At 38.4% G+C, this 15,581-nt stretch overlaps 1 protein-coding gene and 2 non-coding genes across 9 annotated transcripts in view; 1 reads left to right on the top strand and 2 right to left on the bottom strand.

The window, feature by feature from the left end:
* The window catches only part of intu (inturned planar cell polarity protein), a 41,849-nt gene that overhangs the window by 6,322 nt on the left and 19,946 nt on the right, over positions 1-15,581 (top strand). For 6 of the 7 annotated variants that reach the window (XR_004654509.1, XR_004654510.1, XM_034856333.1 and 3 more), the window contains exons 4-15: positions 542-757; positions 3,657-3,775; positions 4,306-4,395; positions 5,047-5,124; positions 5,443-5,626; positions 7,076-7,129; positions 7,599-7,661; positions 9,588-9,800; positions 9,918-10,010; positions 10,185-10,616; positions 10,920-11,014; positions 12,238-12,427. Coding sequence is in view for 5 of the 7 variants with exons in the window: in XM_034856333.1 (XP_034712224.1) it covers positions 542-757; positions 3,657-3,775; positions 4,306-4,395; positions 5,047-5,124; positions 5,443-5,626; positions 7,076-7,129; positions 7,599-7,661; positions 9,588-9,800; positions 9,918-10,010; positions 10,185-10,616; positions 10,920-11,014; positions 12,238-12,427 (1,827 nt within the window). In the remaining 2 variants the exon portion in view is untranslated. The remainder of the gene's footprint in view (positions 1-541; positions 758-3,656; positions 3,776-4,305; positions 4,396-5,046; positions 5,125-5,442; positions 5,627-7,075; positions 7,130-7,598; positions 7,662-9,587; positions 9,801-9,917; positions 10,011-10,184; positions 10,617-10,919; positions 11,015-12,237; positions 12,428-15,581) is intronic. The other variant, XM_034856334.1, reaches the window with a different exon arrangement.
* On the bottom strand, positions 8,227-8,298 carry trnad-guc. The gene has a single exon. It is a non-coding gene; the product is annotated as a tRNA-Asp (tRNA).
* Positions 10,061-10,132, bottom strand: trnad-guc. Its single transcript has one exon. It is a non-coding gene; the product is annotated as a tRNA-Asp (tRNA).

Genomic DNA, 15,581 nt, shown 5'->3' with positions numbered 1-15,581 from the left:
TGCTTGTTGGATTTCCGTGCAGCTCTGATTCTGTCTCCACTTGACTTTCTATGAATGGCAGCGTAAAATAGACCACTGGGGTATGGAAAGTTCTGCATGAACGAGAAAAGATAGTCTGTCTGTCGCGTTGCCACTGTTTCTCGGGTTTGCACAAGTCTGGTTTTAATTCAGTCAAACACGCTCAGACAAACACACACGAAAACACACACAGATCCCTGCTATTTGTTATGCTGCGGTCAAGTCTGGCTGCAATGTCACTTTCTCTCTGACAATCACCATCCTGTTATTTGCTTTTTAGCTTCTTTCGGAATGACTGTGTAATGATTGGAAGTTTTTCTTCCCTTTAGCAGTATGGCTCATGAGCACACCTTTTTTCCTAAAACAAACACATGAGCACTGTTCAAATAATAATAATCATAGTGGCAGATTCTTTAGAATATAATTAACTCAGAAGGATTGGTAGACAGGCTGTTGCCATGATATTATAACAAAATATCTGTTTCTGTCTCTTTTTCTTCTATCCTGTTGTCACCATCTCCAGGTAAAGCTTACGTTGGAGACGGTGGCCCAGGTGGACAAAAGCAATGCTAGTGACACGTCATCAGTCCATAAGATGAAGGCCTCTCCGCCTGTCAGCCAGCTGGTGCGTCTGCTGTGGGGGGAAGACACAGCCGAACTTCAGATGTCCATAAGACACATCCCGCACATTGTCATGTACCTCTCACTTAAACTGGACTCGGCATCACCGCAGGACGAGGTCAGTTTGTATAAAATTGATGATGGAACATTTATTGGTCCTGACAGAAAATTATCAATGACAAATAACACCAAAAACCTTAATTAGAATTTAGACTGTGTAAACTTTAATTTAAACCTCATGTTAGCCCTTTTTATCAAAAGTCCAGGAACTAAAAGCTTCCCTTAATGCACTGCATTCCTTTTTTATTTGTTGGGTCCCAATGTCTAGGGGTAACTGGGACACAACATAACGTGTGACTGAGTGAACAAGTGAGAGTCACCAGTTGAAAGGTACATCACTACTTGGTTCTTCTTTAATAATACCTCTAGAATTGGCTAGAATGGCTGGCAGCCCAGATGCAGGCGCCTGCTGGGGGGGCGGGTGGCCTGTGGTTGGTGCTGACAGGCCTTGGAGAGTTCTGGGAGTAATCGTTGGATTCGAAAAATACAGTTTCTACATTTTTTGACCATGGAATATGATCTTTTTTTCTTCAACAAATTTGGTAGGCACCATATGATCTAGGACTACCCGCGTTTTTTGAAAGTAATGACCACAACACCTCATTAATTTCTTAAAGCATACTACTAAATGTCTTTCTTCGTTAGTTGCAGACGCAAACAATGCCTGGGTTAGGAACTGGACTCTCCTTTCAGTCATCCATTTAATAAATGATGTGTCTTTAACAACATAAGCAGTCATAGAGTGTTCAATAAATTACCTATTTTACATTCCGTGTTCAACCAGAGATCCTAAGCACATTCTTTTTTAGGAATTTAGCTGCTATTTTCCCCATCTGGATTCTGGTTGTGATTTTCTTGAATTAACATCAGCTTAGCTCCATAGATGGCCTCTCTAGTGCTGACAGGTTGTACCCCAGAGTCAGCACAATATGGGAACAGGTATGCCACCATAGCGCGTGTGAGTCTGTAAAGTGTGAGTGAATATTCAGTCTTTTGTTGTCCGAAATGTGTGTTTCAATCGATTATGTGCAAGTTTAAATATGTGTGTGGGGTGTATTTAGTATTCCTCAGTTCACTGAGGAGTGATGGTTAAAGTCTGTGATTACGGAAACGTTGTTGTAGTATGCAGTATCCTGATTGGATAAATGCAAGACAAAATGCTTGCCGGAAGAAAGGCGTGTTGTCAGGTAAAAAATATACTTACAGTAACAAACGTAGCTTTAGATCTGCACCAACTGCATTTACTTCTTCACATTTTCTGAATTAATTATCATTGTGTGGGCCGAACTGAAAGCTTTGGCGGGCTGGATGTGGCCCCCGGGCAGGAAGTTGATGATCATTGACCTAGACCCTGAATGACCACATATTTTTCTATCCCTTTGGAAAGATAGTGGGGTCTTGTTGGGGAAACCTGATCGTAACTTTGTAGTCAATGGAACACTGACTCTTTGGATTTTGGGTTGGAAACATTGAACTATACAGAAGTACAGAAGTGTATTCTGATAATTGAGTGTTAAGAATGACCTGAGATGTGTAGGAAATCCCATGCCCAGGAGTGGAAAGCTTTCTCTGAATTTATCTGATGTGAGTCAGACTCTCACAGAAAACTACTGCTCTGAGGGTGTCCAACGCCTGCGGCTGCCACTAACAGAAAACAGAAGGAAAGAGGAGAAGTTGAGGCACCTTCTCGAACATAGCTCCCGTCAATAAATGATCCGTCATTTTAGTCTTTTGAACTTTTGTCAGGGCACTGTTTTGTGTCACTTGTAGTGAAGTGTTAATCCCATATTGTGTGTGTGTGTGTGTTTTCTTGCTCTGAGAATCAAATAACAATGATTTCCTGACCGTCACCTCCTACAATGTAATCACATTTTCCCTGTGGAAGACTATTGGCAGGTTGATGTTTTCTTTGGTTTTATTTCATGGTTCTGGATTTCCTTTTAGTGTATATGCAAGCCAATTTTTTTTTCTTGACCTAAACAGTAGTGGAGAGTACGGGTTGTCTGGAGCCACATAAGCCATGGTGGTGGATTTTGTAAATGGTAGTGTTATGCAAGAATATTGACTTTGATGAGTCCTTTGATTGCCAGGTAGCAAAAATTGGTTCAGCTCTGGTATTGTTGAGTCTTTGCTGTGTTCTTATTGTACATACAAGCATTATTTTGCATGTATGTACAGAAAAGATGTAACCTAAGTGTTGTGCTGTTCTTGTATCTTTGTTCTTGTTGGCAAAGCTATAAGGGCCTGTTTATTCAAGGTTTATATCCCCTCACCCACCACTCCGTCCTCTTATCCTCTCAGCCACCCTGCTCTTATCCATCCTGTATCCGTTAGAGTTGCCAGCATGCTGGGAGGAATACTAATGTAAGAATTGTGTGTGAAGTACTTTGTATCTGTGTGTTTAAAAAAAAAAAGCCATGTAAATAAAGTTTTACATTTACACTTACTTACCTAAATGCTTAATAGTGCTCTTAGCACTCTCTTGTCTCTGCTTGGTAGTTGGTATTGCAAAAATAGTTTAACAGATAAGTACTAATCATGTGACACCGTGGTCTGTTTTTTTGTGGAATCAGCCAGATTCCTGACTCTGCTTCTCTTTACTCTGGAAAGTCAAACATGTAAAATATTTTAGTAACATTCATCTTTAAAGTGACATTTTTATGTTTGTTCCAAAGTGAGAGTGGGTTGTGAAACTGAAACCAAACTATTATTGTTGAGGTGACAGAAAAAAAACATCCAGTAGTTCCTCTGTTCATTCTTTTATTGCTGTCTGTAATTTCAGACTTACATTTTGGTAACTGTAGCATCCAACAAGAGATATTTCACAATTTTATGTGACATTTTTCTGTTCGTAGGCTGACCAGAGAAATTTTTATTTCTGCCGAATATATCATTTTCATGACGCAGAGCAACACTTAACCAGATATTCCTGTGTGAATGTGTGTTTGTGTCTGCAGGAGGAGATCTTGTACAAGTACCCGGTGTCTGAAGCATCCGGCCAGCTGAAAGGAGTCAGGGGGATCTTCCTCACTCTGTGTGACATGCTGGAGAATGTCACCGGAGGGCGGATACTCAGGTAGGAGAAGCAGCATGAAGAAAAAATAGATGAGGAGCCAACACTCTGCTATGCTTTGCACCCATAATGATGCCCGTATAATTACTTTAATAGACCACAGTGGTTGAAAAGCACATTGAACATACTGTAAAGTGTTTGCTTAACTTTTTCACCCATACTGCTGGTTGTTTCATGAAGAAGATGTGGGCCTATTCAGAGCACTTTTTCCATGCTTTCTTTACTTACTTTCTGTTCCATTTAAAAAAAAAGAAAATTGCATTCAAGAAAAGATGAAAATGCCTTTTTATATAAAATTATAAATCAAAATGAATGTGATGATGATAAATTCCTTAACTATTTTTGTTGGAGCTCCCTCAAATTCCTAACTTTTCTGCTAGTTTACTGATGGATGTTGTGAATGTCAACACAGTTCTCAGTTGATTTTGAACCAACAATGATCTTGGTGAAGGGTTTGATGATTGGAGGATCTATTGGATGTTAAAACATATCCATTGCGTTGTATTCATGGTAACCTTGCCTCCTCCCTTCAGTTCTTCTCTCCTGCTCGGTAAACAGCTGGTACATGTGGGCTACTGGAAGGAAAGCAACAACCTGTTGGTCATCGGTCTTCCCGCCGCCAGGTAAAGGGAGGCAGCATCACACATGCTACACCCAGAATATTACGCTGTGAGAAAGCTCCATCACATTTCATTTGAAATGCGGCATTTGCCAGCTGGGATGCTGACAACCTAGACATTACCCGGCAAGAGTTAGTTCCATATGGCAAGTGCAAATGATCTGACGGGAAACTTTCAGGACATCATTTAAAGAAGAATCAGGGTACTGATACTGGTGTGGTAACACAGTACATGTTGCATGCATGACATGTGCTTGAGAAATGAACTTTTTCTGTAGAAGAGGAAATATTTATGAGCACGATCTGTAAAAACAATTTGACCGTGCACATGTGATTCTTTTTGTCCTTTTTGTTGGCAGGATAAAATCCTCTTTAAGAAACGTGGTTGTTCATGAAAGGAGTTATATTTTTCACCTTTCATTTTTGGCAACTGGCTCAACCCGATCAATCTGCATCTCTGTTGAGAACTAATCTCATTCATGCTAAAAAAAACACATCGATTGATTTTACACACCCACATGTAGAAAAAACAATTCTGTATAAAATGTTTCTTCCTTCATGGCTCCTGGCCATAAGTCAAACTATTTGATAAGCAGCAGATCTGCTGAGGCTGAAGTTTAATCACATTGTTTGACATTTTTCTATTTCCCCTTAGGGTTCCACTGCTGTATTTGGAGACGGTGGTGGCAGATGTGGTCCGGACACTAAAAGTGATGTACGGCTCCTTAGACAGGTGGGTCTGTGTTTGCTTTCCTGTGGTCCTGCTGAGAGTGCTGGTTGAAACTTCCCCTTTCTGGCTGCCTTTTTTAATGCTTAATGCAATATATATTAAATAAAAATAGTGTGTGTTCAAAGCAAAAGGAAATTGTCCAGCTGGATTTTACAAAATGTCATTGTCTCAATCTCTTAACCCCCTTTTTTTTAAATCTTAAATACCTTTACCTTCTTCTACTTCTTTTTCCTTGAAATGTAATGATTCTTTTAGTTCTATGAATTAACTTTTATTTGTAACCATGACACTCATTTGGCAACGTTCCTGTGTCTTCCTTAGTGCGTTCTGTAAGGCGGACCATGCTCCCAGGTTGGACCACTTCTTCTGCCTGTTCTTCCAGCAGCTCATCCAGCCGTCTCGATTGAGGGACGGCTCCTCAGCCCTGACCCCCGATGTCTCAGGGACCCTTTTTGTTGATGGACTGCCGGCGGTCCGATGGCTCACGCTGCCTCCAGAAATCAAGGTGCATTCAAGTTTTAAATGAGAAGACAGAAATATTATTTATAGATCTAATTTAATCTTGGAGCAGAAATAAATACAGTAAAGCTATTTGTATATCATAGTGTCTCTGTTTCCTTAACCTTTCGAAGATGAATGTGATGTTGTCACAAATGCAGCTATGGTGCCCTCTAGTGACCACTGTTGTAATTGACACAATGTATCACTGGAATAATTCAAATTAAATGAAATTTCAAATATGTCCATGAATATATTGGATCAATGCAGTAGCAAAAGACTATGGATAACACTACAAGCAATTGGACATAATGAAGATTAATCCTATAGTATATTTGTCATGCTAACAATGAAATGCTGTAAAGTACGGCTGCACGATTATGGCCAAAATGATAATCACGAATATTTTGATCAATATTGTGATAACGATTATTATTATTAGTTGTTGATTTTAACCAAAACAAATTTTATTGTCACATAGGTTAAGAGAGAGGGATGACTTATTATGAACGGGTCGAACGGCGGATACACACGTCGTGTATAAGAAATGTCTGTATCGTCACTGCGCTACATTTTTATTAATCTATGATATTCTGGCCATGGGTCACATCTCTGGCCCAGGTCCAGCATTCCTGTCTCCCACGCTGTTACTCTACCAACTGGAAATAGTTGCATTCAATAACTTCTTCTGTGTTCTTTGCCGTGGCGGCCGCAATAGCAGAGTTACCAGCGGAAACACTGGTACAAATACAGGTTTGCCCCTCATATTTAACAATATACAGCCGTGTTAATAACAATTAAAACTGTGGACAAATGTCAGAAGTGTGGACCGGTGCTGTGCGGCCGGGCTGCGCGGAGAGTAAGAGGAGAGAGAGTAGAGGAGAGAATCAAACACAGGCACGGCTTTATAGAAGAAATGGTTCATGTAACGCAAAATTAAACCATATCCATATAATAACATTGCAGCGGATGCAAGGACATTATGTGCGTCCTAGAGGAAAAATATTACTCGCGTCCTACAGCCCTGCTAGCTAACAGACTATAGCACCGCCACCGGCTAGCACTGGTCACCACTGTTGTCTGAATAACAACAAAGACGGACAAAACACAGACAAAATGTTGCGTTTACTGGTAAACCTTGAGACCGATGTATAGCCGACTGCTATCTGTTGAATCTTCCTCCCGTTACTCTGTCCTCTGTGACTGTCTACATCTAGAAACTAAGCTGCGAGATGCAGGGAACAACTCTGACTGGCACATGATCAGACAGTGGTTTACGGAGCGGTAGATGCGCTATGCAAAAACCCCGGAGCGTTCTATTAAATGACTCATTTAAAAAAAAATCGCTCAACCACGCAAATTTAATCAAGGGAAGTGAAAATCGTGATTGTGATTAAAGTTCGATTAAGTGTGCAGCCCTACTGTTAAGCTTCTGTTTGATTTTCTCTGTGCCCAGATGGAGGTGGATACAGTTCTCTCTGATTTTGAGTCTTCTGATTTTGGAGAAATGGTGAGAAAAGTACTGCTGTCTTGCTAGCATAACATACTTTCAAATGTGTGTTACCTGTTGGGGAGGGGCTTAACAAAATAGACTATTACAAATAAGTGTCGTTTGAGTAGGTGAGAGGCTAATGGGGTCTGATTTGTCCTTTGCACGTGCAGCGTTAAATGATAACATGAAGCCAAGACAAAATGAAAGAGGGATTATTAATACAGGAAGTATTGAAGTGAAATTGATTCTTCTTCTTCTTATTATTATTATTATTACAATTTATTTCATCTTTTCAACTTTCAAATTTCAACTTAGCACAACACCAAGCTTTGTTAACTATACTTATTTCTTCTGTTCATTGTTGTAACGTTTTAATCCTAAAATAAAACAGGTGGCAACCATAATAAGGAATAATGTCCTATGTGCTCTTGGAAAGGGAATTGAATCTTGTTTACTTTCTTGTATTTTTATTTCTATTTCTTTACAGTCTGAGGACTTTTTTGGCCTGAGACGTCTGTATGTAATTCTTGGCTCATGTTTGTTCTACAAGGTAGGTCAAAACACACACGCACATGCACGCACACACACTTCAGTGTCAGCAGCTTTACATCTATACATATTTAAATCCTTCCCTGATGATTGCCCACCATCTAGACAGCCATTCTTAAATGTCAACAATAGACAACCCAGTTAACAGATGATGATCTTTGATACATGACAAACCTGTTCTCAGACAAATCATCAACCTAATTACTTTGAAAATATTAACCAAGGGGAGATGGAGAACATGAAGCAATAGACTGTCGTATAATATGTTACGGTGAAGGTGTGAGAATCACTTTGGTTGCTCCAACATTTATTATCACATTTTACTGGATATCATTTTTTATATATTTGCTCAAGTGCAAGGTGTGTCAGTATATAATACACTGTATATTAAAACTTTACCTCAAAGGAGGCTTCGGTACTCGCTACATTTAGAAGTGTTATATTGCTCTACAAAATTCATTTTCACTTGCAATGCTGGCTCCGAGACCTCAGCACTTGTTTACCAAAGATTTTATTATACACTATGCCAAATAATGGAAACAAGTTTGCTTCTTGGTGCATAAATACTCCCCGTCGGGGAATCGAACCCCGGTCTTCCGCGTGACAGGCGGAGATACTGTCCACTATACTAACGAGGAAGGACATAAGTTTTTTCCCAAGAAATACTTTTAAAACCAATCTTTTATGCTAATTTTGATCAATAAATATGCGAGTACTTTGACTTGAAAAAAAAAAACTGACCTGAATCAATGCAGGCAACACTGAGTAACTGCAGCTATGTGTACAAGCTTCCACTGAGCCATAACGGCAGTTAACAGGGCAAGTTGTAGCGTGCCTTTGTGCTTCTTAACTGACACACAACGCAATAAATGTGTCTTCCAGATGGTGTAGTAATGTGCATCCAGATGGTTTTCAAGTCAGACAATGTTTAATTCACCTATCCTATCCTGTCTTTTTCTTGCTGGTGGTTAGCTTGCTTGCCTGGTTAGCTGCTAGAGCTGGCTAGCTGCTAGCTGTTAGCTGCTTTTGATAAGTGTGTTCAGCCAGGCTTTTGTAAAAAGAAGGTTCTTGAGATTTGCTTTATGTGGGCGTTAAAGGATATCCTGATTTTTTTATGCTTTTTTTCACATACTATACTATAATAGGACTTTTTTGGACACACCATACTATGACATTTTTTTAACATAGTACACCATGATTTCTTTTTAATTCCTTTTATTTTACTTTTTTCAACATACTATACTATGACTATTTTATATTTGTTTTTGCTAACAATCTTTGTTCCAAGCCCTCAACATCTGTCTAATAGCCTAACGTCGTCCTACTCATATTCTGGTCAGAATATGAGTCTGATCCTGCTCTATTGGGCTGTGATTATGGGGTTATGTTTCAACCAAACCAGGGAAGAAAATGCCTCTGCACTCCTACAGTCAATCAAAGCAACTGAGTATGTGTTGGAGTATGCAGTTCTCTTTCATTCTTTTAAAATGAATGCGCTTTCGTGACATGATGGCGGAATCTACACATCTCAATTCTCCAACGGCAGCCGTATTTGTTATAAACAAATTCAATCCAAGTGTTGTTTAGTGACAGGGTTGATTATGTTGCTGTTGATAATAATAATAATAATAATAATATATTTTATTTATAACGCACCTTTCATTCCAAGGAATCTCAAAGTGCTACACAGGATCATCTGTCCATAATCGTATAAAGCCCTCCCAGACAATTTGAATGGTCCGAACATATTATCTATCTATCAATCAATCAATCAATCAGCTCTGGTTCAAGCATAATTGCTCAGACAGATCAAGTCCAGGCTGAACCTCCCAACCTCAAATGTTGTGGGCGGGGCTAAATTTAGCTGGCATCCAGGCTACCTGTTTACTGAAGCGTTAACTAAATCGTCAACATACTCACCTTCCAGTCCTACCTGATTGCCAACCATCTGCCCAAAGATGACCTTCTGGATGTGTGCCTGTACTGCCAGCACTACTGCCTGCTGCCGCTGGCATCTGAGCAGCGGGTGGGTCAGCTAGTCATCTGGAGGGAGGTGTTTCCCCAGCAGAGAGCTAAGGGCAGCACAGCACCAGGCTACAGCCAGCCCCAAGGACGGCACTTCCTCCTCATTGTGGGGCTGGTAAGACTACAAGTCACTGACTGGTTATTTTTTAACTTAGCCTTAACTTAGTTATGTTTTTTTTTATTGTACAAAAAATATTTTCTCTGCTTGTATGTCTTTTCCTCTCCACTTTAGAAGCACTTTATGCAGTGTGTGCTGTTGGAGGCAGGTGGCGCTGCTTCACCAGCTTTGGGCTCTCCAGGACCTGATTGTGTTTATGTAGATCAGGTGAACTTTGAAAAATTCCAACATAACTTTGCTTCATGATGCAATAAATACTCCCCGTCGGGGAATCGAACCCCGGTCTTCCGCGTGACAGGCGGAGATACTGTCCACTATACTAACGAGGAAGCTTGACCCTTTAGAAGATAGCCTCGAATTTATCTCACTCTCTTATTACAGGTGAAGGCCACCTTGCTGCAGCTGGAGGTGTTGGAGGCAGGTATTGAGGAGCGTCTAAATGCTCCATCTGCTCCCTGCTTGTCCTGTGCTGACTGGTTCCTCCCTGTTGCTACGGCCCGTGACCGCCTGGACAGCCTGGCCTCTTCGTCCCCCGTCTTCAGCAAGATAGCCAGTGCAGTTAAGGGCTCATCTACTGGAAACAAAGGCCGCAGCCTGTTTGGGGAGAGGTCACGGAGGTCCAGCCCCCAGAGGAGCCTGTCGGAGAGCGGGAGTGAGCGACATATGGATGCCGGGTCAGGGTCTGGTTCATTAATGGCTCCAGGCCTCAGTCCACATTCCACACCAGACTCAGGGAGGAAGCTGGGGGGGCGTCGGAATTCGCTTGGATCTGGAGGGTCTGATAGGAGTGGAATCAGTGGAGGCCTTTTCAAGGTACAGTTTTTAGTAATTTTGTCTGTTGTCCATCTTTTATTGGCTTCTTTATGCACATGAATACAAATTTTTACCTGGGGTTTCAACACTTTCGAACCCCACTGTAATTACTAGGAGCATTATAGCCCCTAACTACAAATTTTAGGTGCCGCGGATGTAAAATGCAACCATTTGGTTGCAGTGTGGAGCCCTCCTAAAGACTCAAAAATGTAGATTTTGTGTTTTTAATCTCCAAGAAAAGCATTTTTTTTTTTAAATAGTATTGTATAATGTCCTGTTATGTTCTGACTTGTTTGATATCAGATTCCTAGGATGAAGCACCCAAACCCATTCTACCTGGGCACCCTGAAGAAGACCCTGACTGAAAAGGAGACTGAGGAGATGTACAACACCATGAAGTGGGTGATTGACAATAGTTATTATGGTTCAAACCAAGAAGCAGTAGAACCCTTCTGTTTGTCTGTTTTAGGTAGTATAAGGGCCCGAGTGCCGAACGCGGCAAAGTCCCTATTGAAGTTATTAAATTATTATTATACTTTCTATACTTTTCCCGGCAAATGAATTGCTTTTTTGAGGGACTTATTATATTCGGGCTTATCATATTCAGAAACTCACCAACTTTGGTGGTTGCATCAAGTCTAGTGAAAATTCACGTATTTTAAGGGTTTTGGAAATAGGCGCAGAAAAATGGCTAGCTAGCCTCAAATGACAATATTAAGAAAAATTGAACCCTTGCAGTACATTTAACGTAGACTCACAAAACTTGGTATACATATGAAGCATGGCAGGCTGGACATAAAACGTCATTGGAGCCATACCCTAAACCCATCAGGAAGTCCGCTATTTTTATTTGAACGTTCAAAATTAGTGTGATTTTGGCCATTTCCACAAGTCGTACTTTAACAAACACCCCCTAGAGATTTCCTCCGATCTACTTCAAACTTGGTCTGTATCATCTTAAGACATAAACGATGAAAGGTTATTAAAAGAAAAACCTTTCGTCATAGGGCATGGCCGTGGAGGGGCGGCCATGTTGGGCATTTCGCCATTGAAACAGCAAGTGTAACTTGAGTGATTGATTTCCCACAATCACCAAGAGTCCAGGCCTCAGGACATCTACAGACCATTATGGACTTTTGGAGATGGCGCCACCAACTGGCAACAGGAAATCAGCCCTGTATGACAAATGTCATCCGATTTACATGAAACTTAAAATGTGTGGTCTGCATGTGATACAGGTTAGCGAGGGCCCATCCAACGGTGCTTGTAGCTTTAATTAGGGCCCAAGCGCCAAAGTGGCAAAGGCCCTATTTTAATTGAAGAAATTATTATTATTATTATTATTATTATTATTATTATTTCTTTTTCCGTCAAATGAATTGCCTCAAGGATCATTAAGATCTTCCTAGAAAATCTTTCCGCCATCGCTTGCAGGATATGTTTTATAACGACAATGGACCACATGTGTGAAATTACTTTGAAGCCGCTGTTGAGAAAAAAAGTTTTAACCCGCAAATCGCCGCTTGCGACTATAGTTTTTTCTTTCATTCTAATGGCAAATAACATTAATGTTGGCTTAACGTGCTATCAGCTAAAAACATAAATGTTCTCATTGTGACAGACTGACCTCAGGTGCAGAGAACACCTTGTTCCACTACGTCTTGATGGAAACTGTTCAGGGGATCTTCATTGCTCCAACTAACAGAGAAGTGGCTCAGCTCAGCGGCTCCATCCACCCACAGCTCATTCGCAACTTCCACCACTGCTGTCTCTCCATAAGGGCTGCGTTTCAGCAGAGCCTGCCAACCAGGGTAGGTCAGAGTTACATAACGGTAGTAGTAAATGAATAGTAGTCCTAACCTCAGACCATAACTCACTTGACAACACATTTCACAGTAATGATGGCAAACAGCAAGAGATAGTAAGAAGAGGTGTCAAGGCCACCTAAAATCACACCAAGACCAGATTCTATTAATCTCAAATCAAAAATAATACTTTTTAGTGAAGTTAGGCCGAAACACAACATTGCAATAGCATGACTAAACTTTGTTGGATCATGGCATGGGCTTACAGATTTGTTTAGCATTGATACTAAGGGTAATTGTTGTGCAGCAATTGCAGTACAAAGAGTAAAGAGTCCTATAATTTAAAAAATCTTTGAAAATTAAACCTTTTTATGAACATTTTGAGACACTATCCTATGTTTTTGTGACTTTTTTCGGCACACTGTATATTTTGTTTTAGATTTTTTTCTTTCTTTTTTAGGACTATGACTTTATCTGACTTTTTTTTGACATACTATACTATGACTTCTATATGACTTTTTTCAAAATACTATACTATGACTTTTTATGACTTTTTTGACATACCATACTTTGACTTCTGTATGACCTTTTTCGGCATAATATATTATCACTTTTTTTAACGTACTATACTATGACCTTTTTTGACATGTTATACTATGAACCTTTTTTTGACTTTTTCATCAGTATTCTAGAACATATTTCAACATACACACTATACTTTGACGTTTTTGTGACTTTTTTGACATACTATACTATTAAAACGGTGTGAACGTTATGTTTTGATAATTGATAAAAAGTCATAGTATAGTATGTTGAGAAAGGTCATAGTATGGTATGTCGAAAAAAGTCATAGTATAGTATGTTGACAAAAGTTAACTTTTAAACTATTAAAACGGTGTGACCGTTATGTTGAAAAAAGGTCACACAAACGTGATAGTATAGTATGTTGAATAAAGTCATAGCATGTATGTTGAAAAATCATAGCATATTATGGTGAAAAGTCATAAAAAAGTCATAGTATATTATATCGGAAAAGTCATAGTAAGTCAAAAAAAGGTCATAGTATATAGTATGTTGAAAATAAAGTCACAGTATGTTAAAAATTAAAAAAAAAAAAAAAGGCCTAGTATGGTATGTGTATAGTATGTTGGAACAGAATCATAGTATAGTAAGGAAGTGCTTTGATGCGCTTGTAGCAATCACGCACCCAGGCATTGCATTTATGTGTGGAGGCAACGGGGCAATGACACATTCACAAAAGACACATTCAAAAATTCTGCAAAATCAATCTTCAAAATCAAAATTCTTTATTTGTCATATGCACAACAATTACAGTTAAGCAGTTGTTTCTTTTATAATCCTTTTTTGGCCTTCTCTGTACATCGCCATGGATGGTAATGTGCTAAACATGTCGTTATGTAGACATTCAAAACATCATAGTATAATATGTTGAAAATATGTAAAAAAGAAGTCATTGTATAGTATGTAGGAAAAAAGTGGAAAAAAGTCATAGTATAGTATGTCGAAAAAAGTCTTAGTATAGTATGTTGACAAAAGTGGACAAAAAGTCATGGGTATTGTATGTCGAAAATAGTCATAGTATAGTATGTCGAAAAAAGTCATAGAATAGTATGTCGAAAAATAGATAAAAAGTCATAGTATAGTATGTCGAGAAAGGTCATTGTATTGTATGTCGAAAAAAGTCATAGTATAGTATGTCGAAAAAATTGATAAAAGGTCATAGTATAGTATGTAGAAACAAGTCATACTATAGTATGTTGAAAAAATTGATAAAAAGTCATAGTATAGTATGTTGAGAAAATTGATAAAAAGTCATAGTATAGTATGTCGAAAAAATTGGAAAAAAGTCATTATATAGTATGTCGAAAAAAGTCATAGTATAGTGTGTTGAAAAAAGTCATAGTATAGTATGTCAAAAAAAAGTCATAGTATAGTATGTCGAAAAAATAGATAAAATGTCATAGTATAGTATGTCAAAAAAAGGGGAAAGTCATAGAATAGTATGTAGAAAATAGTGGAAAAAAATGTCATAGTATAGTATGTCGGAAGAAGTGGACACAAAGTCATAGTATAGTATGTTGAAAAAAGTCATAGTATAGTATGTCGAAAAAATAGATAAAAAGTCCTAGTATAGTATGTTGAGAAAGGTCACAGTATAGTATGTCGTAAAAAAGTTAAAAAGTCAAAGTATAGTAGGTCGAAAAAAGTCATAGTATAGTATGTCAAAAAAAATGGACAAAGGTCATAGTATAGAATGCAGAAAAATGACATAGTATAGTACGTCGAAAAAAATTGACAAAAAGTCATAGTATAGTATGCTGAAAACTCATAGTATACAATGTCGAAAAAAATCATAATATAGTATGTCAAAAAAAGTCATAGTATAGTATGTCGAAAAAATAGATAAAAAGTCATAGTATAGTATGTCGAAAAAATAGATTAAATGTCATAGTATAGTATGTCGAAAAAAGGGGAAAGTCATAGAATAGTATGTCGAAAATAGTGGAAAAAAATGTCATAGTATAGTATGTCGGAAGAAGTGGGAAAAAAGTCATAGTATAGTATGTCAAATAAAAGTGGACACAAAGTCATAGTATAGTATGTTGAAAAAAGTCATAGTATAGTACGTCGAAAAAAATTGACAAAAAGTCATAGTATAGTATGCTGAAAACTCATAGTATACAATGTCGAAAAAAATCATAATATAGTATGTCAAAAAAAGTCATAGTATAGTATGTCGAAAAAATAGATAAAAAGTCATAGTATAGTATGTCGAAAAAATAGATAAAATGTCATAGTATAGTATGTCGAAAAAAGGGGAAAGTCATAGAATAGTATGTCGAAAATAGTGGAAAAAAATGTCATAGTATAGTATGTCGGAAGAAGTGGGAAAAAAGTCATAGTATAGTATGTCGAAAAAAGTGGACACAAAGTCATAGTATAGTATGTTGAAAAAAGTCCTAGTATAGTATGTCGAAAAAATAGATAAAAAGTCCTAGTATAGTATGTTGAGAAAGGTCACAGTATAGTATGTCGAAAAAAAGTCATAGTATAGTATGTCAAAAAATAGTTAAAAAGTCAAAGTATAGTATGTCGAAAAAAGTCATAGTATAGTATGTCAAAAAAAATGGACAAAGGT

Source organism: Etheostoma cragini, chromosome 19 (assembly GCF_013103735.1).
Source record: "Etheostoma cragini isolate CJK2018 chromosome 19, CSU_Ecrag_1.0, whole genome shotgun sequence".
Lineage (NCBI taxonomy): Eukaryota > Metazoa > Chordata > Actinopteri > Perciformes > Percidae > Etheostoma > Etheostoma cragini.
This window is presented reverse-complemented; position numbering and strand designations above follow the sequence as displayed.